This window comes from Salvelinus sp. IW2-2015, linkage group LG26 (assembly GCF_002910315.2).
Source record: "Salvelinus sp. IW2-2015 linkage group LG26, ASM291031v2, whole genome shotgun sequence".
Taxonomy (NCBI): Eukaryota; Metazoa; Chordata; class Actinopteri; order Salmoniformes; family Salmonidae; genus Salvelinus; species Salvelinus sp. IW2-2015.
In genome coordinates this window covers 35,171,465-35,194,834 of record NC_036866.1, presented here as the reverse complement: position 1 = coordinate 35,194,834, position 23,370 = coordinate 35,171,465, and the positions used below count along the sequence as shown (strand labels likewise).

Sequence of the window (23,370 nt, the reverse complement as noted above, 5' to 3'; positions counted from 1 at the left end):
ATGCATAATGAGTGCTCTAACTCCCCCTTGTTGTAGTCTGGAGCAATTTTTTAAAATAGATTTTTATTTCACCTTTATTTAACCAGGTAGGCCAGTTGAGAACAAGTTCTCATTTACAACTGCGACCTGGCCCAAATAAAGCAAAGCAGTGCGACAAAAACAACACAGAGTTACACAAACAAACGTACAGTCAATAACACAATAGAAAAATCTGTATACAGTGTGTGCAAATGAATTAAGGAGGTAAGGCAATAAATACGCCATAGTGGCGAAGTAATTACAATTTACACTGGAGTGATATATGTGCAGATGAGGATGTGCAAGTAGATATACTGGTGCGCAAAAGAGCAGAAAAACAAATATGGGGATGAGGTAGGTAGTTGGGCTATTTACAGATGGGCTGTGTAAAGCTACAGCGATCGGTAAGCTGCTCTGACAGCTGACGCTTAAAGTTAGTGAGGGAGATATATCTCCAACTTCAGTGATTTTTGCAATTCGTTCCAGTCATTGGTAGCAGAGAACTGGAAGGAAAAGGTGGCCAAAGTAGGTGTTGGCTTTGGGGATGACCAGTGAAATATACCTGCTGGAGCGCGTGCTACGAGTGGGTGTTCCTATGGTGACCAGTGAGCTAAGATAAGGCGGAGCTTTACCTAGCAAAGACTTGTAGATGACCTGGAGCCAGTGGGTTTGGCGACGAATATGTAGCGAGGACCAGCCAACGAGAGCATACAGGTCGCAGTGGTGGGTAGTATATGGGGCTTTGGTGACAAAACGGATGGCACTGTAATGGCACAATGAAGCCGTGATGCCGGGTACCTCTAAGTCCCGCGGTGTAAGCTCACAACTTTTAAAGGAGGAACCACTGTATACCTACAGTTACTGTACATGTTAGCATGGGTCAAATGAGGCACGATCAGACAGCCCCTGCATAAATCAAATATTCCCCACATCTCGTTTCCATGCAGCATTCCATCATCTCTCTGACAGACAGGGAAGAGGTTGTGTTTACAAAGAAGCCCTTGAGCAAYCTTTCTCCATCCAGAGCCAGTCTTTGAGGTCCCCATGTCGTCAGCATCACCCCCAACGTCCATGGGACTCCCGGGGAGGGCGAACACCAGCACCCTCCACAAACAGTCCGTATCCACCAGGCCACAAAACTCCTTCAAGAGACTCTTGTTCCAGAACAGCGCATCGGCAGCTGCCCTCTCCCTTGTGCTGCTTCCCACCACTCAGCATCCAACCAAGCGTCTGGAGGCCTGGGCTTCGCCTGGTCTGATATCCATCAGGTCTGCACTGGGAACTGTACTAGGATCCCCCCGTCGGGCCCCAGGAAGGTCCAGAGCCAGTCCACCCCAGCAACAGGCTCTACTGTTTGGTCATCTTGCTGGTGACAATGCGGTTGTGGAGACCCCTCRCTATGCAGGAGATTAACTGGACCAGGAAGATGTCGTTGAGGGTGTCCAGGCTGGGCTGCAGCTGGTYCTGGAAGCCCAGGAAGGTCCTCAGCTGGCAGGCTGTATGGAGAGATGCCTGGGAGAAGACCTCAGACTGGACGCCCCTCTGCATCTCCTCAGTCAGCTCCTGAGAGCTTCCCAGGCCCATGTCGGCAGAAATATTAGACTGAAACCTCAAATCTCAATTTGAACCTAGAGCAAACTGTTTAGTCTAGCGCTATTGAAAGACTTTCCCCATTAGAGACAATGGAAAATACTAAATCCCTTTACAAGACCCTTAGATGAGTTCAGTGTTATTTTCCTCCTTCAATGAAACCTCTCCAGTCATTGTTCTTCATTATAGAGTTGCAGTTATATCCCTAGTTTAGCTCACGACCACTATATCATGATGGACGATCAAGGTGATTGCCATGCAAAATACATTGTCCAGACTACATCAACAGCAGCCAACTGTGAATGAAGTGGCTCAGTTGTAGTTTTACATGAAGAACATGGCACACACAGCAGCCTACTCTACTTCTGCCTGAACAGAACCAAGGAAGCKGCAATGCTCTTGTCCTGACCCTCTATTTTGCTTTTAATATCTGTGTAAATGTGTTTTATCTGTTCATCATTCTGCAAATAGTGGCTTGTCAAACCATCTTAAAGTGCACAAAGAGTAGGAAACAGCAAACAAAGTTGTTCAAGCTGGGCAACTAATGTACAAATGGTCTGTGACTCAAGTATCCCTTCATTGACTTGAAAAAAAATAAGAGTCTGTACAAACATGGAGGTAAAGGCTTTTAAATGGTAATGAATCTGCATTGCAAAACAAACCTATATGCTTTATTTTCTAAATTTCCAATCCTACTTGAGAAATTAGACAGTTTAAATGAATTTATTGACCCTAGAAATGGGTAAAAACTCAACCAGTACACAGTACAAACTTTATCCTCATGTGGTTAGGGTGTTGCATAAGTGTCATTGCTTTATCGCTCAACTCTTTGAACATGCTACAACAGCCTGAGTGTCAGTCACGTTCTGTTCTCTTGCCAATCCAATAAGGAGTTGGCAAGAGAGCAGAAATAGACTGGCACCCAGGCTAGCTACGGTATTCTCAAAATAACTATGCTATCTGGCAATATTTATGAATAGTTATCTCAGTACAAATTATAATAAACAAGAAATACATATTCCGTTAGCAGGTGTACAACATTCTGGCGACAAGAAAGGCTTCAATAACATGCAATGACACTTCAAAAAGGAATTATGTTCTTTGAACTGTACATTATAGGTGCAAATGCATTCAAATAAACACCATTACTGGGAGTGTCTAGGATATGGCGCGATGTGTTGAAAGAATAAAAATKTTGCCGCTGAAATAGTCCGGTTTTCTGTGTAAACCATAGCAGCTGTCTTGGGGCATTCATTTAACTTGGGCAAAACTGCACAGCATATAAACATTTTTTCCCTTCCTCCGACAGTGACTCTGGCTTTTTAACAAACATATTCTTTAAAATTACATATTAGACTTTGCAAAAGCCCTACATTACATCTTAACGTAAAAAAAGGGTTTATCAGATATTGATATGGCTCACTTTAATATTTAAATTCCACAGAAAGATGGCTAGTATAAAAACAATGAGTACAAATGTCTCCAGTATCCAGCTGGTAGGCAAATTATGGTGGCATATTGCTCTGAAATAATTCCTCTCCAAATAGGACAGTTAAAATGGACTTGTACTGTCAATAGTAGTTGGCTAAGGCCCAGTTCTCTGACATTTTAGAGAAACATTTGCATATGCCCACACTCAAGAAGTTTCGTTTACACACACACACACAACCAGAATGAATATTGACATTGACTAAGGAAAATAAGAAAAATAAGTAAAATAAATTAATTGATGATTAAAGGTTAAATATGTTAAATGTTAAAGTTTGAAAGCATGGAGAAAAGTATAGTGGCAGAGGTGATTAAAGGGTGATTAGAATAATTTAGTAAGAGGGTTAACAATGTGTGATTTAAGTAATCCAGTAAAATAGTTAATGTGATGTTTGCTTTAAGGTATGATGCATATAGACTATGTTTGTTAAGTTTAGAGGAACAAGGCCTTAGAGGTTGGAGGTTGATAATGGAAGGCTATAATGTTGAAATGTAATGATTAAATGTCTAATTTGTTGGATATTTAAGAGGTAATGGAAGTAATTAGTTAAATTGGAGAGGGATTAAAATGGTGCCAAGTGGGGAATGGTAATGTGAAAAAATAATTAGTTAAAAAATGTGTTTAAGGATGTTAGCTTGATCTGGAAATCTCCAGGTTAGAACGTTTAGGGGTGAAGCGGATTGACATCCAATTTAGGTGAGAAAAAAGTGGGAGTTAAGGGGGCTGAAAAAGCACCTTTTTGAACGATGGCCACATTAGGTGTTAACCACTGGAGGTCATTAGGGTAGGTGTTAACCACAATGAGTTAGCAGAAAGAAAAAGGGATGGTATAAAAGAGCTATGATTTTTTGGGAGAGAAGGGCTCTCTTTAAGCTTGCCAGAAAAGCCTGTGTTGACTGCTGGAAGAAGATTTTTGCTGTAGCTTTATAGCCTACAATATATTTTGATTTGTTTTTGTTTACTTATTAAATTTACATTTTAGGTATACCCAGTTAAAGTAAAATTCTAGGAGGATTCCTTAAGGTTGATAGAGGTGTGGTAAAGTAGCTGTTAGAGTTTCTAGACGCCTTCTGAGGGACTGATCATCCTGTGGGGGGAGCCAAAAAACTGTTGAGAGTTGTATAAGGTTTTTCTTGTTATTAAATACTGTGCTTCTCATAAAATTGTAACAGAAAAAACATTTTATTGGAACACCCCAACAGGGATTTAGTTAAGGGTGCTGAAGGTTGTCCATCAATTTAATTTACAGTAAATGTTTGCTTATAATTGATTGGGGATTTTTTTAWGCCTGTTTCTGGAAGTTTGAATAAACTCACTTTATTGTTGTAAAACCCTGTGTCATCAAAGAGTCATACAACTGCATGTTGTTTTACTCTAGGTTTCTGAAATATGCTTGATTAATTGAGGATCTCTAGCTAATTTTCTTGGTTAATCATTCCATAGGGAACCCGAGTAGCTGGTATAAAGGAACCTGGGACCCGAACTATAGGTACTGAGTGCATTGGTAGGAGTCGTAGGAAGGGGTGCCTCTCGGCTAAAAGCCAACCCAGAGGAGGGCGACCCCTCGTAGGCACTCTACTTTGGGGATAGCCCACTTTACTGTAAGGCCTTTACTGTTGAGCTTGAGGAACAGTCCCTCGCTGTAGACTAGCTCAGAGGTAAGGCAGAGCAGGATCTATCAGATCTGTAGGGATTAATGAGGATTGATAACTGACCTGCTATTGGGTAGACAGGGGCGAGTTGAATTGTTAATCCTGCYGGTGGTATTTTAGCGTTCACAGCACCTTAAAAAAACAACAGTGTATCAGTCCACATGACAACAGACACGGACTGTGTCTGTTGTCATGTGGACTGATAAAAAAGTTATGCCTAAATACTAAAAGGAGATCTGGTGCTTGTTGGAGGGTACGGTGGAGTCAGTGTGTGCTAGTGGCACACCTGGTTTCAAATACTTTGAGTGTTTGCTTTAGCCTGCCTGGAGTGCCACTTTTGGGACTTTTCTATTCCTATTGCATTCCATCCCAAAAGGCAAGCTCAATCAAGCACAGCTAAAGTATTTTAAATTATTCCAAATAGTATTTCAATCCTGGTTTGCTAGTCCCATGGCGCTGGCCTCAAACGTTGGAATCGTCATCTGTTACGCTGGGGTTGGGAGAGTTAGAGATCTCTTTGAAGAATTCATCATCTTTCAGCATGCTCTGGAAACCGACAGGAAATACAGGAAAATAGGAATTAATACTAGAGAAGAACTGTAAAAACCCCACTGAAATATTCCCATATTTACGTCACAAAGGCCTCTTATACCCTAAAATATTGTTAGGTACAACTATTTGGATAGTCCTTAGTAGATGTTCAATACTCTGTCAACAACATTTTAACTAACTATCCACTAACCCTAAGCCTCAACTTTAACCCTTACCCTAACCTTTATTCTAAACCTAACCGTAACCTTAGCAAGAAGTTGCTTATCAACAGCTGGTTCGTTGATCGCATGACCATCTGTTGATCATCTATATGGGACTACCCAAATATAGTGACATATTGTTATCAACATAACACTTAAGCACAGTTAAAACAGGAATAAAAAGAAGATAGTTTCCTTCGTACCGTCAAGTTTTGGATGCCCTCAGAGAAGGCTCCAATCTGCCTCACAGTTCCCTCGGAGTCCTCCATCTACAATAACAGATAAGGTTTGACACTCAACACCACTACTAAGAACACCTGTTAGTAGACCTGTTTGTGTATTCTTTCAGAGCAGCTGAACACTAACTAGGCACAGTGCTACCATCTCCTGTTATGGTACTGACGACCAAACTCTAAACATTTAGGGAACAATCTAAAGGTGGTGGTTGAATGTAAGTAATGATGTGATGACTTATTTATTATTTGGAGAACTTATGTGTACTGAGCACAATGCCGCCACTACAGAGAAATAAAATGCGTGGGCAACAATCAGCATAGGAGTTGGCAAGACAACACAAACAGATCTGGGACCAGACCAGAAGTTGACCTGCTCTAGCTGATCCAGATCGTCCTCGTAGAGCTCATAGCCTTTCTGGAAGCTACGTCCCTTTGGCATCTCCACATCCATGGGGCAGACATACTCCTCACTCTCATCCTGCCTCTTCTTTCTCAGGCTGCCAAAGCTCCCAAACGTCATCTTCCTCAGCTGGTGGGAACAGATTAATTCTCAAATTATTATTAATTGAGACTAAAGTTAATAACCAAAACCAGTGTCAAACACATGAGAACAATATCTTACCACAGCCAAACCCACGTCTTCCCCTTCACCATCACTCCTCACCCCTACCTACAGTAAAACCATGGCTGCATCCAAAAATGGCACCATATTTCTTATATTGTGCACTACTTTTGACCCCTACCTTGACCTTGGCGGTGGCTGTAAGCAGGGTGTAGTCGGGGTTCTCCAGACAATCCTGTTTGAGCCCCTGGGCCTCAGAGCCCACCAGCAGGTTGAAGTGGGTGGCCAGGTGCCTCCGCAGCAGGGTCTTGTTGGAGGGAATGTTCAGCAGCAGGGCCATGGTCTCCACGTTGAACCGAGGCTCCAGCACCTGGGGGAAGAGGGAACATTATGAGATGTGGGATAGGTTGAGACACATCCCATTCTCATTGTAAGATAAAATTCAAAATAACCAAAGTTTCATAGACGAAATAACCCATTATAATTTCTACCCAGTTTTCCCAGCTATCTGGTTTTAGATATTCGAGTTCAAACTTGTGGCCCACAATTATCAAGCCAATTTTGGGTCACATTAAATCTGATCATTCTTTCTCACCATGAGTCCCCCGTGCACGCCGCTGCCCCTCAGGTTGGGGGCGTACTCCGCCAGGTCTACTGATCTCAGCCACTCCATTACTCTGTGATTGGTCCACTGGGAGATCTCTGCTGGTGTGATGTTGTTCTGACAAATCAGGAGAAAATAATGTGTTTATCAACACAACAAATGACTGAGCGACAGGATTTGATAACACTCTGTGTTGTTGTTTCTGTCGCACTGCTTTGCTTTATCTTGGGCAGGTCGCAGTTGTAAATGAGAACTTGTTCTCAACTAGCTTACCTGGTTAAATAAAGGTGAAATCAAAAATCAAAAACTTGTGTAGCTTGAAGAAGTGGAGAACGAGTACACAAAAAGGGGATGGTACAGTAACTATAGAAAAGGTGGACTTTACAAGGAGGTTTGACTGGTCCAGAGTTCAAAGTGCCACCATGGCGCATCGATAAGAATGCAAATGAAACAAGATGAAGCAGGAATCCAAATAGTGGGGTTTTATTTCACACAAACACAGGAGCACTAGGGGAAAGGATGCAGTATAATGTTGTGGATTGGTTGCATTTTTAAGCTTGGTGGTTTCGGGCACAGCGCCAGCATCTCTTGAGGTTCTGGATCCAGTTTACGTTCTGGTCATTGGTAATCTGGCTGAAGTGTGCACATCTACTAATGTGGTCATCAGCTGAATAGCACTTTACCCCAAGTCCTCAGCAGTCCAATCCCTGTACCTTTTGCAGAATATCAGTCTGTCCCTGATGTTTTTCCTGGAGAGAAGTGGCTTCTTTGCTGCCCTTCTTGACACCAAGCCATCTGAATCAACTTTAGGAGAAGGTCCTGTCGCTTGCTGGACTTTCTTGGGCGCTCTGAAGCCTTTTTCACAACAATTGAACCGATCTCCTTGAAGTTCTTGATGATCCAATAAATGGTTGATTTAGGTGCAATCTTACTGGCAACAATATCCTTGCCTGTGAAGCCCTTTTGTGCAAAGCAATGATGACGGCACGTGTTTCCTTGCAGGTAACCATGGTTGACAGAGGAAGAACAATGATTCCAAGCACCACCCTCCTTTTGAAGCTTCCAGTCTGTTATTCGAACTCAGTCAGCATGACAGAGTGATCTCCAGCCTTGTCCTCGTCAACACTCACACCTGTGTTAACGAGAGAATCACTGACATGTCAGCTGGTCCTTTTGTGGCAGGTTCCAGTTCATTTTGCATGGGCAAAGAGGGACTTTGCAATTCATCTGATCACTAATCATATCATTCTGGAGTATATGCAAACTGCCATCATACAAACTGAGGCAGCAGACTTTGTTAAAATTAATATTTGTGTCATTCTCAAAACTTTTGGCCACGACTGTACAGACGAAATGCTTGAATTCGCTAAACTGCTCCGCGGGGAGTTTCTCGAAAAGGAGCTCAACATGTTTATTGTCCGTCAAGCACAACATTGAAAGGAAAATATAAGTTGGCCGCCCCATGCATTCGCCAACAGGAATAAGGAAGACTAGAGGGAGAAACTGCTGCTTAAATAGTCAAGGGTGCTAATGAGCAAAGTGAAGACAGGTGAGGTGAGTGGCAATGGAGGGACGTGGCCAGAGGTTATGGGTGAGGACATGAGCCTTCACAACAGTCACAGTAGCATTGACAAGTGTTCATGTATGCCTGGAACCAGGGCTGTTAATTAGGGCCCACACCAGGAAACAATTTAAAACAACAGAAAGCAACAATAAGCCCTGTTTCAGTCAGTTCTCTTTCGTTTGTTGCCTAATGAAAACGACCAGTGGTCCTACCTCATCGGAGGGCCGTCGGCGCAGGCAGTTGGGCTCGTAGTTGTTGAGGCGCAGCACCTGGATGGCTCTCTTGATGCTGAGGTGGTGGAGCACACTGCCCACCTTCAGAGACAACAGGTCATCCTAACAGAGGACACACAGGAACAAGAATGTTAAGAGTAATATGTCAGGTCAGACGGAAAAAGCCGGCAGGAGCACTCATAGATTGAGTTAGTGATGAGTTTCTCATTGCGCAAAGAAAAAACTACTACCCAGCAGGTAAAGTCATATAATCTGATGAGATTCTAATTTGGTTGTCTTGACCGAAGTAATATCAAGATAATACCAGGGTTTTTTCAATCGCTTTGGTGCTATTTTCACAAGTATGCAGTGATTTTTCAAAACTCTAGTACAAAATGCCAAACTGGTAACACTTGTAACGCAGTAAGTCTTATATTCAAAATATAGGTATGTGAAATACCATGAGAACAGTTTGATTTAATCACTGAAACAACAATATCTTCTCAATTTACTTGTTTTAACAACCAGTTAATCCAATAGCAAAGAAAGTATATGCTACAGTACTGTAAATGATAGTACATTACACTGTTTTCAGAGTATGCAATACACCCATCAGAATTGACAGAAAATATAATTTCCATAATTTCTATCCCATGTGTAATCAAAGGTGTGGTCATTAAAGACATCTTTCACAATCAGATGCAATTTTTTTTTAAATGTATTGTTCAGATACACAGTGAACAAAACATTAAGAACACCCACCTTCCTTATATTGAGTTGTCCTATGGGTGGCGGACCATTCACATCAAATTGTATGTCACATGCGCCGAATACAACCTTACAGTGAAATGCTTACTTTACAAGCCCTTAACCAACAATGCTTGAAGTTAAGATTTTTAAATAAGTGTTAAGTAAAAAAATAGATAAGTAAAAMATTTAAAATAAAAGTAACAATTAATTAAACAGCAGCAGCAAAATGACAAACAAGGCTATATACAGGGGTTACCGGTACAGAGTCAATGTGCGGGGGCACCGGTTAGTTGAGGTAATATGTACATGTAGGTAGAGTTATTAAAGTAACTCTGCATTGATTATATACAGAGTAGCAGCAGCGTAAAAGAGGGGTCTGAAAAGCCTTTTGATTAGCTGTTCAGGAGTCTTATGGCTTGGGGGTAGAAGAAGATTTTTGTACCTCGACTTGGCGCTCCAGTACTGTTTGCCGTGTAGTAGCAGAGAGAAGAGTCTATGACTAGGGTGCCTGGAGTCTTTGACAATTTTTAGGGCCTTCCTCTGACACCTGATACAGAGGTCCTTTTGAGGATCTGAGGACCCATGCCAAATCGTTTCAGTCTCCTGAGAGGGGAATAGGCTTTGTCGTGCCCTCTTCACGACTGTCTTGGTGTGTTTGAACCATGATTGTTTGTTGGTGATGTGGACACCAAGGAACTTGAAGCTTCCAACCTGTTCCACTACAGCCCCGTCGATGAGAAATGGGGTGTGCATTGGTCCTCCTTTTCCTATAGTCAACAATCATCTCCTTTGTCTTGATCACATTGAGGGAGAGGTTGTCTTGGCACCACCAGGTCTCTGACCACCTCCTTATAGGCTGTCTCATCGTTGATCAGGCCTACCACTGTTGTGTCATCGGCAAACTTGATGGTGTTGGAGTCGTGCCTGGCCATGCAGTCATGCGTGAACAGGGAGTACAGGAGAGGACTGAGCATGCACCCCTGAGGGGCCCCCGTGTTGAGGATCAGCATGGCAGATGTGTTGTTCCCTACTCTTGCCACCTGGGGGCGGCCCGTCAGGAAGTCCAAGATCCAGTTACAGAGGGAGGTGTTTAGTCCCAGGGTCCTTAGCTTAGTGATGAGCTAAGAGGGCACTATGGTGTTGAACGCTGAGCTGTAGTCAATGAGTAGCATTCTCACATACAGTTGAAGTCAGAAGTTTACATACACCTTAGCCAAATACATTTAAACTCAGTTTTTCACAATTCCTGACATTTAATCCTAGTAAAGATTCCCTGTCTTAGGATATGAAACGTCAGAATAATAGTATAGAGAATTATTTAATTCAGCTTTTATTTCTTTCATCACATTCCCAGTGGGTCAGAAGTTTACATACACTCAATTAGTATTTGGTAGCATTGCCTTTAAATTGCTTAACTTTTTAGGGATAGGGGGCAGCATTTTCACTTTTGGATGAATTGGTGCCCAAATTGAACAACCTCCTACTCTGTCCCAGATGATAATATATGCATATTATTATTTCCATTTGATAGAAAACACTCTGAAGTTTCTAAAACTGTTTGAATTATGTCTGTGAGTATAACAGAACTCATTTGGCAGGCAAACTTCCAAACAGGAAGTGAGAATTCTGAGAGTGGTCGATGTTAAAGTCATCGCCTATTCAATTCCCTGTAATTTATGGATCCGTTTGCACTTCATACGCCTTCCACTAGATGTCAACAGTAAGTAGAACGTGGAATGAAGCCTCTAGTGTGATGTGGGACTGGATGGGAGGTGTTTCAGTCACTGGTCTGGCAGATTGCCAGTTCCTGGTCATGCGCGCTAGTCATGGAATGGCAATGTGTGCCATTACTTATACAGACATGAAGAAATGCTCCGGTTGGGACGTTATTGGATATATATGATAACAACATCCTGAAGATTGATTCTCTACTAAGTTTGACGGCAGCTCTTTATATTTCGATTGTAATAAACTTTTTGGAAGTTTTCATCCGACGTTTGCCTTCACTTGCGCCAGTGTTTGGACACGTGTACTAACACATGCTAGCTAAAGTTGCTAGTTGCTAGTTTTAAAGTAATGGACATTATCGAACAAAAAAAACAATTTATTGTGGAAATAGGATTCCTGGCATTGCATTCTGATGAAGATAATCAAAGGTAAGGGAATATTTATGATGTAATTTCGTATTTCTGTTGACTCCAACATGGCGGAGAAATGTTATTTATATTTGAGCGCCGTCTCAGATTATTGCATGGTGTGCTTTTTACTAAAGTTTTTAAAAAATCTGACAGCGGTTGCATTAAGAACCAGTGTATCTTTAATTATATGTAAAACATGTATCTTTCATCAAGTTTCTGATGAGTTATTTCCTGTTATTTGACGTGGCTCTCTGTAATTACTCGATATTTTGGAGGCATTTCTGAACATGGCGCCAATGTAAACCGAGATTTGTGGATATAAATATGCACATTATCAAACAAAACATAAATGTATTGTGTAACATGATGTCCTATGAGTGTCATCTGATGAAGATTATCAAAGGTTAGTGATTAGTTTTTCTCTATTTCTTCCTTTGTGACTCCTATCTTTGGCTGGGAAAAATGGCTGTGTGCTTTTTAGGATTTGGTGGTGATCTAACATAAATATATGTTGTGTTTTCGCTGTAAAACATTTTTAAATCGGACACGATGGGTATATTAACAAGATGTTTATCTTCATTTGCTGTTTGGACTTGTTAATGTGTGAAAGTTAAATATTTCAAAAAAATATTTTTGAATTTCGCGCGCTGCCTTTTCAGTGGAATGTTGGGGGGGGGGGGGGGGGGTTCGCTAGCAGAACGTGTGTCCTAGAAAGGTTAACTTGGGTCAAACGTTTTGGGTAGCCTTCCACAAGCTTCCACAATAAGTTGGGTGAATTTTGGCAATTCCTCTGACAAGCTAGTGTAACGGAGTCAGGTATGTAAGGCTCTTTGGCTCACACACACTTTTTCAGTTCTGCCCAAATTTCCTATGGATTGAGGTCAGGTTTGTGATGGCCACCCTAATACCTTGACTTTGTTGTCCTTAAGCCATTTTGCCACAACTTTGGAAGAATGCTGGGGGTATTGTCTATTTGGAAGACCCATTTGTGACCAAGCTTTAACTTCCTGACTGATGTCTTGAGATGTTGCTTCAATATATCCACAATTTTCCTACCTCATGATGCCATCTATTTTGTGAAGTGCAGCAGTCCCTCCTGCAGCAAAGCACCCCCACAACATGATGCTGCCACCACCGTGCTTCATGGTTGGGATGGTGTTCTTCGGGTTGCAAGCCTCCCTCTTTTTCCTCCAAACATAACGATGGTCATTCTGGCCAAACAGTTCTGTTTTTGTGTCATCAGACCAGAGGACATTTCTCAACAAAAAAAAGATCTTTGTCCCCATGTGCAGTTGCAAACCGTAGTCTGGCGGTTTTGGAGCAGTGGCTTCTTCCTTGCTGAGCGGCCTTTCAGGTTATGTCGATATAGGACTCATTTTACTGTGGATATAGATACTTTTGTACCCGTTTCCTCCAGCATCTTCACAAGGTCCTTTGCTTTTCTGGGATTGATTTGCACTTTTCGCACCAAAGTACATCCATCTCTAGGAGACATAACGCGTCTCCTTCCTGAGCGGTATGAGGGCTGCGTGGTCCCATGGTGTTTATACTTGTGTACTATTGTTTGTACAGATGAACGTGGTACCTTCAGGTATTTGGAAATTACTCCCAAGGATGAACCAGACTTGTGGGGGTCTACAATTTATTTTGATTTTCCCATGATGTCAAGCAGAGAGGCACTGAGTTTGAAGGTAGGCCATGAAATACATCCACAGGTAAACCTACAATTGACTCAAATTATGTCAATTCGCTTATCAGAAGCTTCTAAAGCCATGACATAATTTTCTGGAATTTTCCAAGCTGTTTAAAGGCACAGTCAACTTAGTGTATGTAAACTTCTGACCCACTGGAATTGTGATACAGTGAATTATAAGTGAAATAATCTGTCTGTAAACAATTGTTAGAAAAACAATTTAGGACATCTACTTTGTGCATGACACAACCGACTTGCCAAAACTATAGTTTGTTAATGTTAATAAGACATTTGTGGAGTGGTTGAAAAACAAGTTTTAATGACTCCAACCTAACTGTATGTAAACTTCTGACTTGAACTGTAGGTGTTCCTTTTGTCCAGGTGGGAAAAGGCAGTGTGGAGTGCAATAGAGATTGCATCATCTGTGGATCTGTTGGGACGGTATGCAAACTGGAGTGGGTCTAGGGTTTCTGGGATAATGGTGTTGATGTGAGCCATGACCTGACTTTCAAAGCACTTCATGGCTACAGACGTGAGTGCTACGTGTCAGTAGTCATTTAGGCAGGTTACCTTTGTGTTCTTGGGCACAGGGACTACGGTGGACTGCTTGAAACATGTTGGTATTACAGACTCAGTCAGGGACAGGTTTAAAATCCTGTATTGACGCTTTGCCTGTTTGTCCCGCTCCTTGAAAGAGGCAGCTCTACCCTTTAGCTCAGTGCAGATGTTGCCTGTAATCCATGGCTTTTGGTCACTGTGGGGACGACGTCATCGATGCACTTATTGATAAAGCCAGTGAATGATGTGGTGTACTCCTCAATGCCAACATAAGAATCTCCTAACATATTCCAGTCTGTGTTAGCAAAACAGTCCTGTAGCTTAGCATCTACTTCATCTGACCACTTCCATATTGAGTGAGTCACTGGTGCTTCCTGCTTTAGTTTTTGCTTGTAAGCAGGAATCCGAAGGATAGAATTATGGTCAGATTTGCAAAATGGAGGGCGAGGGAGAGCTTTGTACGCGTCTCTGTGTGTGGAGTAAAGACGGTCTAGAATTTTTTTCCTCTGGTTGCATATTTAACATGCTGATAGAAATTAGGTAAAACTGATTTGAGTTTCCCTGCAATAAAATCCCCGGCCACTAGGAGCACCGCCTCTGGATGAGCGTTTTCCTGTTTGCTTATGGCCGTATACAGCTCATTGAGTGCGGTCTTAGGGCCAGTATCGGTGTGTGGTGGTATATAGACAACTACAAAAAATATAGATGTACACTCTTGGTCGATAGTGTGGTCTACAGCTTATCATAAGATACTCTACCTCAGATAGAGGCCTGCTGTTCTATCCTGCCGAAAAAGCTTAAAACCTGCCAGCTGTATGTTAATCATGTTGTCGTTCAGCCACGACTCAGTGAAATATATTACAGTTTTTAATGTCCCGTTGGTAGGATATACGTGCTCGTAGTTCATCTATTTTATTATTGATTGATTGTAAGTTGGCTAATAGAACTGATGGTAAAGGTCAATTACCCTCTCAGCGACAGATCCTTACAAGGCACCCGGACCATCGTCCACGATACCTCCGTCTTTTCCTCCTGCGAATGAGGGCCTTGTCGGGTGTCTGGAGTAAATCCCTCCCATCAGACTCGAAGAAAAATGAATCCAGTACAGGGTAAGTAATCGCTGCCCTGATATCAAGAAGCTCTTTTTGTATTGTAATCATGCATTGTATTTAACAGTATTGTACTTATGATTCCCATACGAAAGCGTATTAGACTCACTGTTGTCCCATTGGATAAAAGCATCTTTTAAGTAAATGGCATATTTTACAGTAATAAAGTACTGTATTGGCCAATTACATTTTAGTAAAGCAGTGTAAACCCCCATCAAAAAGACACCAGCAACTCCATTTTGGAAACATGTTTACTGTATACACACACACCCCACCTTCGGAAAGTATTCAGACTTTTCCCACATTTTGTTAGGTTACAGCCTTATTCTCCTCAATCTACACACAATACCCCATAATGACAATGAAAAAAAGAGAAAAAATAAATAAATATCACATTTACATAAGTATTCAGACCCATTACTCAGTATTTTTTGAAGCACCTTTGGCAGCGATTACAGCCGAGTCTTCTTGGGTTTTTCCCATTCTTCTCTGCAGATCCTCTCAAGCTCTGTCAGGTTGGGAGCGTTGCTGCACAGCTATTTTTAGGTCTCTCCAATGATGTTTGATCAGGTTCAAGTCCAGACTCTGGCTGGGACACCCGAAACCACTCCTGCGTTGTCTTGGCTGTGTGCTTAGGGTTGTTGTCCTGTTGGAAGGTGAACCTTGGCCCCAGCGCTCTGGCGCAGATTTTCATCAAGGATCTCTGTACTTTTCTCCGTTCATCTTTGCCTCGATCCTAACTAATCTCCAAGTCCTTGCCACTGAAAAACACCACAGAATGTTGCTGGTGGTGACCAAGCTTCACCGTAGGGATGGTGCCAGGTTTCTTACTCCAGACGTGACGCTTGGCATTCAGGCCAAAGAGTTCAATCTTGGATCTATCAGTCTAGAGAATCTTGTTTCTTTAGGTGCCCTTTGGCAAATTCCAAGCAGGCTGTCATGTGCCTTTTACTGAGGAGTTGCTTCCGTCTGGCCACTCTACCATAAAGGCCTGATTGGTGGAGTCCTGCAGAGATGGTTGTCCTTCTGGAAGGTTCTCTCATCTCCACAGAGGAACTCTAGAGCTCTGTCAGAGTGAACACCGAGTTCTTGGTCACCTCTCTGACCAAGGCCCTTCTCTCCCGATTGCTCTAGGAAGAGTCTTGGTGGTTCCCAACTGTATTGATGGGGTTCTGAGTGATGGTTTACAACACTCTTATGACACCTGTGGTCTATGTGTGTCAATGCCAGAATAACATTAAAACTAGTTAACTATGATCGATGGTGCTGGTTGTCCTTGCTCGCTGTAACTAACAAAGTAATACATGGTACCAGGAGTGGAAATCATGTTTTTTTCTGTGAATGTTGGAGTTTATGTAAGTGTTATGGATGTAATCAAGCCACCAGAGGCTTTGAGGCTGGATGGGAATGTGGATGGGAATTGGAAAACATTTCGGCAGCGGTTTTTGCTGAAAATGTCTGCCATTGGAGTTACGAAGGAGCCGGATGAACATAAAGTTGCTATTTTTCTTACTATAGCGGGTACACAGGCAATCGATATATTCAATACTTCCACGTTTGCAAATGAGGAGGATAAAAACGAGTTCACGGAGGTACTGGATCAGTTTGATGCATATTGTTCACCTAAGAAGAATGAGACATATGAACGTTGTGTTTCACTATCGTATACAACAGCAAGGTGAAAAGTTTGACGCCTTCTTACTGATTTGAAATTAAAATCACAGACATCATTTTGTAGACCTAACCTCATCTATGCTTCAAGATAAGATTGTGTTAGGTATAAATGACTCCAGAGTTATAGAAAGATTGCTGTGGGAAAGTGAGTTACATTTGGACAGTGCAGTAAAAATATATGTCAGGCAAATGAGCTGGCACAATTGCATATTAAAACCTTTAGCTCCACACCAGCAAGCACTGCTATGGAGGTGGAAAGCGCAGCAGTGGATTTTGTAGATAAGGACACAAGGGGGCGCTATGAGCAAAGGAGCCACAAGCAATATGACTTTGATCAAAGGATTCACAAGCAATATGAATCTAACAGGTGTGGCACCAGGCACCAGAACAGGAAGTGTCCTGCCTTTGGGACATTTTGCTACAAGTGCAAGGGAAAAAAACATTGTTTTTGCAAAGGACAAGTATGGGAGACAAAATGTTCACACTATTGAAATGGAGGAGAATGAACAAAGTGATTTGTTTGTGGGCACTGTGGATTGCATGGAGGATGGGCAAGAACCAACACAGGTGACGATTGGGTTGTACCACTAGTGGTCAATGGTACAATGTTGACCTTAAAGCTGGATACAGGAGCTAAAGTCAACCTAATTAATATGAGGGATGTTCATGAGTTAAAGCACAAATCTGTCATCATGCAAAAGGCTGTGGCTCTCAAWGCGTACCACGGCCACGCAATTGACACTAAAGGTTTGTGTCGGCTAACTGTAAAGCGGAAAGCAAGAAGCCACACACTTATTTTGTGATTGTACCAGAGGGGCATGATTCTCTTTTGGGGATACAGCATGTGAGTCGTTGGGACTGGTTAAGCGAGTGTACACCATTAATGACTTTGACTGGCTGGGTGACAAGTAATCAAAATGGTGAGGAGATTGCACAAAGATATTCAGATGTGTTCACAGGATTTGGAGCATTACCTCTCATTCCCTCGATTACCCTCACAGAGAATGCCAAGCCAGTGATTCATGCAACCCGCAGAGTTCCGGTGCCGCTACGGAAGGATCTAAAGGAGGAGTTGGGAAGAATGGTGAAACTCGATGTGCTCGTGAAAACAGAGGAGCCAACCGACTGGGTCAATTTCATGGTGTTTGTTCGGAAAAGGAATGGCGACCTGAGAGTGTGTATGGACCTTAATAAATGTACCAAAAGGAGCATTTTAAGATTCTTAAGAGGGATGAGATAATGTGCGCCAGCTATTTTGCACACTATTTCTCCAAGTTGGATGCTTCAATTGGATTCTGGCAGGTGAGGTTGGATGCAGCCAGTACCAAGCTATGTACAGTCAATACCCCCTTTGGAAGATACGCCTTCAAGACGTTACCTTTTGGCACAAGTTCTGCCCCTGAGCTCTTTCACAAGGCCATGGAAAGGGTCATTGAGGGGTTAGAGGGAGTCTGTGTGTATGTGGATGATTTTCTGGTCTGGGGGTCCACTATTCAGGAACACAATGAGCAGTTGGAAAATAATCTGCAGAGGGTTCAGAAGCATGGTTTGAAGCTAAATGGGGCTAAATGTCAGTTGTGTGTGAAGGAAATCACATTTCTTGGGGATAGGCTATCATTGGAGGGTGTGCAGCCTGATCACACCAAGGTCAACGCGGTGAGGGAGATGACTAATCCCACAGATAGGAAAGACATTCAGCGGGTTTTGGGTATGGTCAATTATTTGGGAATTTTTTTACCAAATCTGTCAGCTAAAACAGTGAACTTAAGGACACTCCTTCAGGACAAGACAGAGTTCTCGTGGAACAGAGAACATGAAAGAGAGTGGAACAATGTAAAGAACATTTTGGCTGAAGAGCAAGTGCTAACTTTTTTCGAACCTGACAAGGCTTACTCAGGTGACCACGGACGCCTCCAAAGATGGCACTGGAGCAGTGCTGTGTGTGGAAGCCTGTGGCTTATGCAGCCCGTTCTTTTACTGATGCTGAGAAGTGTTATGCTCAAATAGAAAAGGAGCGCCTAGGGTTGTTCATTGGTTGTAAGAAGTTTCACTGTTACATTTATGGCTTAAAGGTGATTCAATAAACCCCTTATTCCAATCTCTCAAAAAAATCTGAATGACATGCCTCCTCGTCTTCAAAGGATGATGAGGTTGCAACGCTATGATTTTGTTCTAACCAATGTGCCTGGGTCAACTTGAGTGGTAGCAGATGCCCTCTCAAGGGCTCCATCAGTGGTGGCCCAAATCAGCCTCAATCAGGAGTCTATGGAGGAAGAGGTTGCCTTGCATGTGGATATGGTCATGAGTCACTTCCTGTTTCTGAGCAGCAACGCCAGAGAATAGCTTTAGAGACCACAACAGATCCCATTCTTTGCAAGGTGATCCATAATCTGGAAAATGGCTGGCAAAAAGGCTCTTGTAAGCAGAGCAGCGCAGAGCTGTCAGTGGTCAATTGGGTGCTGTTGAAGAATAACAGAATGGTGATACCTACTTTAATGCGTCAGGAGATGCTAAAGAGAGTACATGAAGGACATCTGGGAGCTGAGAAATGTAAGCGAAGGGCCAGAGAGTCCCTTTATTGACCAAATGGTGGGAAATTGTGACACATCTCAAATGTCATTATAGACAGCCCAATGAGCCCATGGTTATGGGAGAAGTACCCACCACGGCCTGGGAGAAGGTTGGAGTCGACCTGTTTCACTGCAATGGTAAGGACTATTTATTGACTATTGACTGCACTCTTGTCCAGCACAAGAGCAGACTGTCATTTTGCACTTGAAATATTGTTTTGCTGGGCATGGGATTCCCCCTAGTGGTGGTTTCTGATAATGCACCTCAGTTTGCTTGCAGTGAGTTTTAGATGTTTGCAGAGCATTATGAGTTCAGACATATAACCTCTAGTCCGCTATATCCTAAAAATAATGGGAAGGCTGAAAAAAAGGCGTGCAAATCGAGACTCTTAAAAAAGGCAGCACACAGTGGGACTGATCAATACTTGGCTTTATTGTCTTACAGAACAGCGCCCTTGGAATGTGGCCGGTCACCTGCAGAAATCTTAAAATGGGACGCAAGTTGCATTCCAGGTTGCCTAGTTTCTGCTTGAATGACTGCCCATTAGCCATGAGTTATAGGGCCCTACAGCTGAAGGCAAGACATAAATTCTACTATGACAAAACTGCTAGAGTGTTGTTACCGTTGGCAGCTCAGGATGTGGTTAGAATTCGGGGTTCGAATTCATGGGATAGAAAGGCTAATGTATTGGAGGTTGCGCCTTGATCATATACAGTCAGGACAGAAGATGGGGCTGTGTATCGGCGCAATAGACAAAACCTTTTGAGAACACAGGAGACGTTTGAGGACGCTCAGGACACTGGACACACAGAAAAAAGAATGGAGAACAAGTGGGGATGTGACAGAAGGTACTAGGAGTGGCCAGAAGCTTCGGACACAGAGACTCAGACCCTGCGCAGGTCTGAGAGGGCCTGCAGGCCTCCAGAAAGACTGAATATTCAGTGGTGATGTTTAATGGACCAAAGACTGACTCATTGAGTTGTTGGAGTTTGTTTTGATATGTTCATGATTGACTATTTGAAAACAGAGAAGAATTGATATTTGTGAATTGACATTGCTTGTTGATGAAATGTGTATGTTTGTATAAAAAAAAAGAAAACACATTATATATGAAGAAAGAAAAGGAAGATGTATTGCTGGGGTTCTGAGTGATGGTTTACGACACTCTTATGACACCTGTGGTATATGTGAGGCAATGGTGGAATAACATTAAAACTCAACTATGATCGATGGTGCTGGTTGTCCTTGCTCGCTGTAACTAACAAAGTAATACACAATCTTCTTCCATTTAAGAATGATGGAGGCCACAGTGTTCTTGGGGACCATCAATGCTGCAGAAATGTTTTGGTACGCTTCCCCAGATCTGTGCCTTGACACAATCCTGTCTCGGAGCTCTATGGACAATTCCTTCAACCTCATGGCTTGGTTTTTGCTCTGACATGTGCTGTCAAGTGTGGGACCTTATACAGACAGGTGTGTGCCTTTGCAAATCATGTCCAATCAATCGAATTTACCACAGGTGGAATCCAATCAAGTTGTAGAAGCATCTCAAGGATGATCAATGGAAAAGGGATGCACCTGAACTCAATTTTCAGTCTCATTGCAAAGGGTCTGAATATTTATGTAAATAAGGTATCGTTTTTTTATTATTCATACATTTGCAAAAAAAAATAAAACCTGTTTTCTCTTTGTCATTATGGGGTATTGGGTGTAGATTGCTGAGGATTTTTAAAATGTATTTAATGACTTTTAGGATAAGGCTGTAACGTAACAAAATGTGGAAAAAGTCAATGGGTCTGAATACTTCCCGAAGGCACTGTACTTGTGAAAATTGCACGAAAGCGATGGAAAAAAACAAATAGTATTGTGGTACATGGCAAGTGTTTTTGTGAGCGGTCTTATATCAAGCCATTGTGTAGTGATTGCGTCCACAGAGGGTAAGACTATGCCTTCTCCAGTGTTACTAATCCACGCTGTTCAGTCTGTTCAGCCTAATGTGAACTAGCAGTGTGATCATTATGCCCAGAGACATACGATATATCTCTCTATCTGTGGCTCTGATCAGACCCATGCATGGCCTGAGGACAGGAATATTGGTGTGTGTGTGCGCGACCGTCAGTCGGTCTGACTCACTACTGTCATATAGTGCAGCATGCGGCCGTCCATCCTCCCCTCATCGAACTGGGTCTTATACTGAGGCAGGCCAATGTCATCCAGCCACCCTGAGGAAGGAGACGAGAGAGGGGGAGAGAAGGCGAGAGAGGGCGAGAAAGAGAGTGAGATTGGCCAACCTGCCAGTCAATTTTGCCATCAGAAATCAAACTTGCATTTTGAGAGCACTTGAATCAAATTTATACACTTGAATCAAATTTATAACTAGTAAATTGGATTACAATTCATTCAAAACACCCACCATATAATTTAGACATCATGAGATGACATAAGGCATAGTAAAACCCCAGTATAAAACCTTGACCCCCATACTGGCAGTTCATCTACTCACTGGTCACCCAATTGTAGTCCAGTTTGCCCTTATTGTCATCCTCCTCAGAGCCCAGAGCCTGCAGGGCCAGTTGGAGCTTCTTCCTGTGCAGCGGGTGTTTGATGCCCAGCTCCTAAACACACACGCACGTGCAAATGCGCACACAGAGATAACAACCACCCAAAGTCAGTGTATTATACGCCACACCCCCAGGGCAGAACAGAGACACAGTTAGCCTGACAACAAGGATTACTTCCATCCGTTTGATGAACTGCTTACAAAGTACAGTATGTTTGGCCAGAGTAGCTACAGAGTACAAAAAAGAGGCAGGTTCAAAATAAAGTGCTGTGAATATTTGATGGAATATATGGGATCTGAACATTTGTAATCTGATGCTGAGATGCATCAACAATTCTGCCATAATATAGAATACTTTTAAATGAATTACACCGAGGATACAAAACATTAAAAACATCTGCTCTTTCCATGACAGACTGACCATATGACAGCTATGATCCCTTATTGATGTCACTTGTTAAATCCACTTCAATCAGCGTAGAAGGAAAAAAATAAGGATTTTTAAGCCTCGAGACAATTGAGACATGGATTGTGTATGTGTGCCATTCAGAGGGTGAATGGGCAAGACTGAAGATTCAAGTGCCTTTGAATGGGGTATGGTAGTAGGTGCCAGGCGCACCGGTTTGTATCAAGAACTGCAACGCTCCTAGGTTTTTCACGCTCAACAGTTTCCTGTGTGTATCAGGATTGGACCACCACCCAAAGGACATCGAGCCAACTTGACACAACTGTGGGAAGCATTGGAGAAAACATGGGCCAGAATCCCTGTGGAACACTTTCGACACCTTGGGCAAAAAGGGGTGCAACTCAATATTAGGAAGGAGTTCCTAATGTTTTGTACACTCAGCGTATATTGAAAATACTGTGATTGAAGAAAAATTGTTGAGAGATTAAATAATGTAATCACTTTTTACCTGGTTTAAGTTGTTTACTCTAAATTCAGACTGGAGTATTCTTTTAATACTCAAACACCCACAACTCATTCAAAACGTACCGCGACCCAAATTTGGGTTCTTACCCACCAGTTGAGAATCGCTGCCTTACAGGATTATTTGTCTGATTTTTAAGGTCCTTAAGTACGGTACAATAATACATAGCCTCTGGCTTTGACTTCATCAATAGGTGTTTTAAACCAGGGTTGCTTCAACCCTGAGCCTAATGGGGCAAAAATGCCTCATAGGGGATCAATTAAGCAATAAGGCCCGAGGAGATGTGGTATATGGCCAATATACCACGGCTAAGGGCTGTTCTTAAGCACAACACAACCCTTAGCCTTGGTATATTGGCCATATATCACAAACCCCAGAGGTGCTTTATTGCTATTATAAACTGGTTACCAATATAATTATAGCAGTAAAAATAAAAGTTGTCATACCCGTGGTATACCGTGTGCGTTTCTTTCACCTATAGATTATTCTGTTACCCAGTAAACAGCACCCTACCGACAAAAATCTCTAAAACGATGCCGAATGATAATTATTTTCCTGACACTGGTCAAAGACCCAAACAAGATCGGCTATATTCAAAGTAAAGGGAGCGTGATAAGATAATTGTATCGGAGTCCCTTTTTGACATGCCGGGGGGCAATTCTGACCTCTCGAAAGAACTGTTTCATTTATCTAAGCGCCAGACGAGAAC

At 42.4% G+C, this 23,370-nt stretch overlaps 1 protein-coding gene across 1 annotated transcript in view; it reads right to left on the bottom strand.

Moving 5' to 3' along the window:
• Positions 1 to 2,221: 2,221 nt before the first annotated feature.
• Positions 2,222 to 23,370, bottom strand: part of ppfibp1b (PPFIA binding protein 1b) — an 86,392-nt gene continuing 65,243 nt past the window's right edge. Inside the window, exons 22-29 of the mRNA XM_023971103.2 lie at positions 21,676 to 21,787; positions 21,306 to 21,394; positions 8,680 to 8,802; positions 6,895 to 7,020; positions 6,481 to 6,669; positions 6,108 to 6,266; positions 5,705 to 5,770; positions 2,222 to 5,295 (exon numbers count right to left, since the gene is read on the bottom strand). Of these exons, the coding sequence (XP_023826871.2) occupies positions 5,212 to 5,295; positions 5,705 to 5,770; positions 6,108 to 6,266; positions 6,481 to 6,669; positions 6,895 to 7,020; positions 8,680 to 8,802; positions 21,306 to 21,394; positions 21,676 to 21,787 (948 nt within the window). The 3' untranslated portion in view covers positions 2,222 to 5,211. The remainder of the gene's footprint in view (positions 5,296 to 5,704; positions 5,771 to 6,107; positions 6,267 to 6,480; positions 6,670 to 6,894; positions 7,021 to 8,679; positions 8,803 to 21,305; positions 21,395 to 21,675; positions 21,788 to 23,370) is intronic.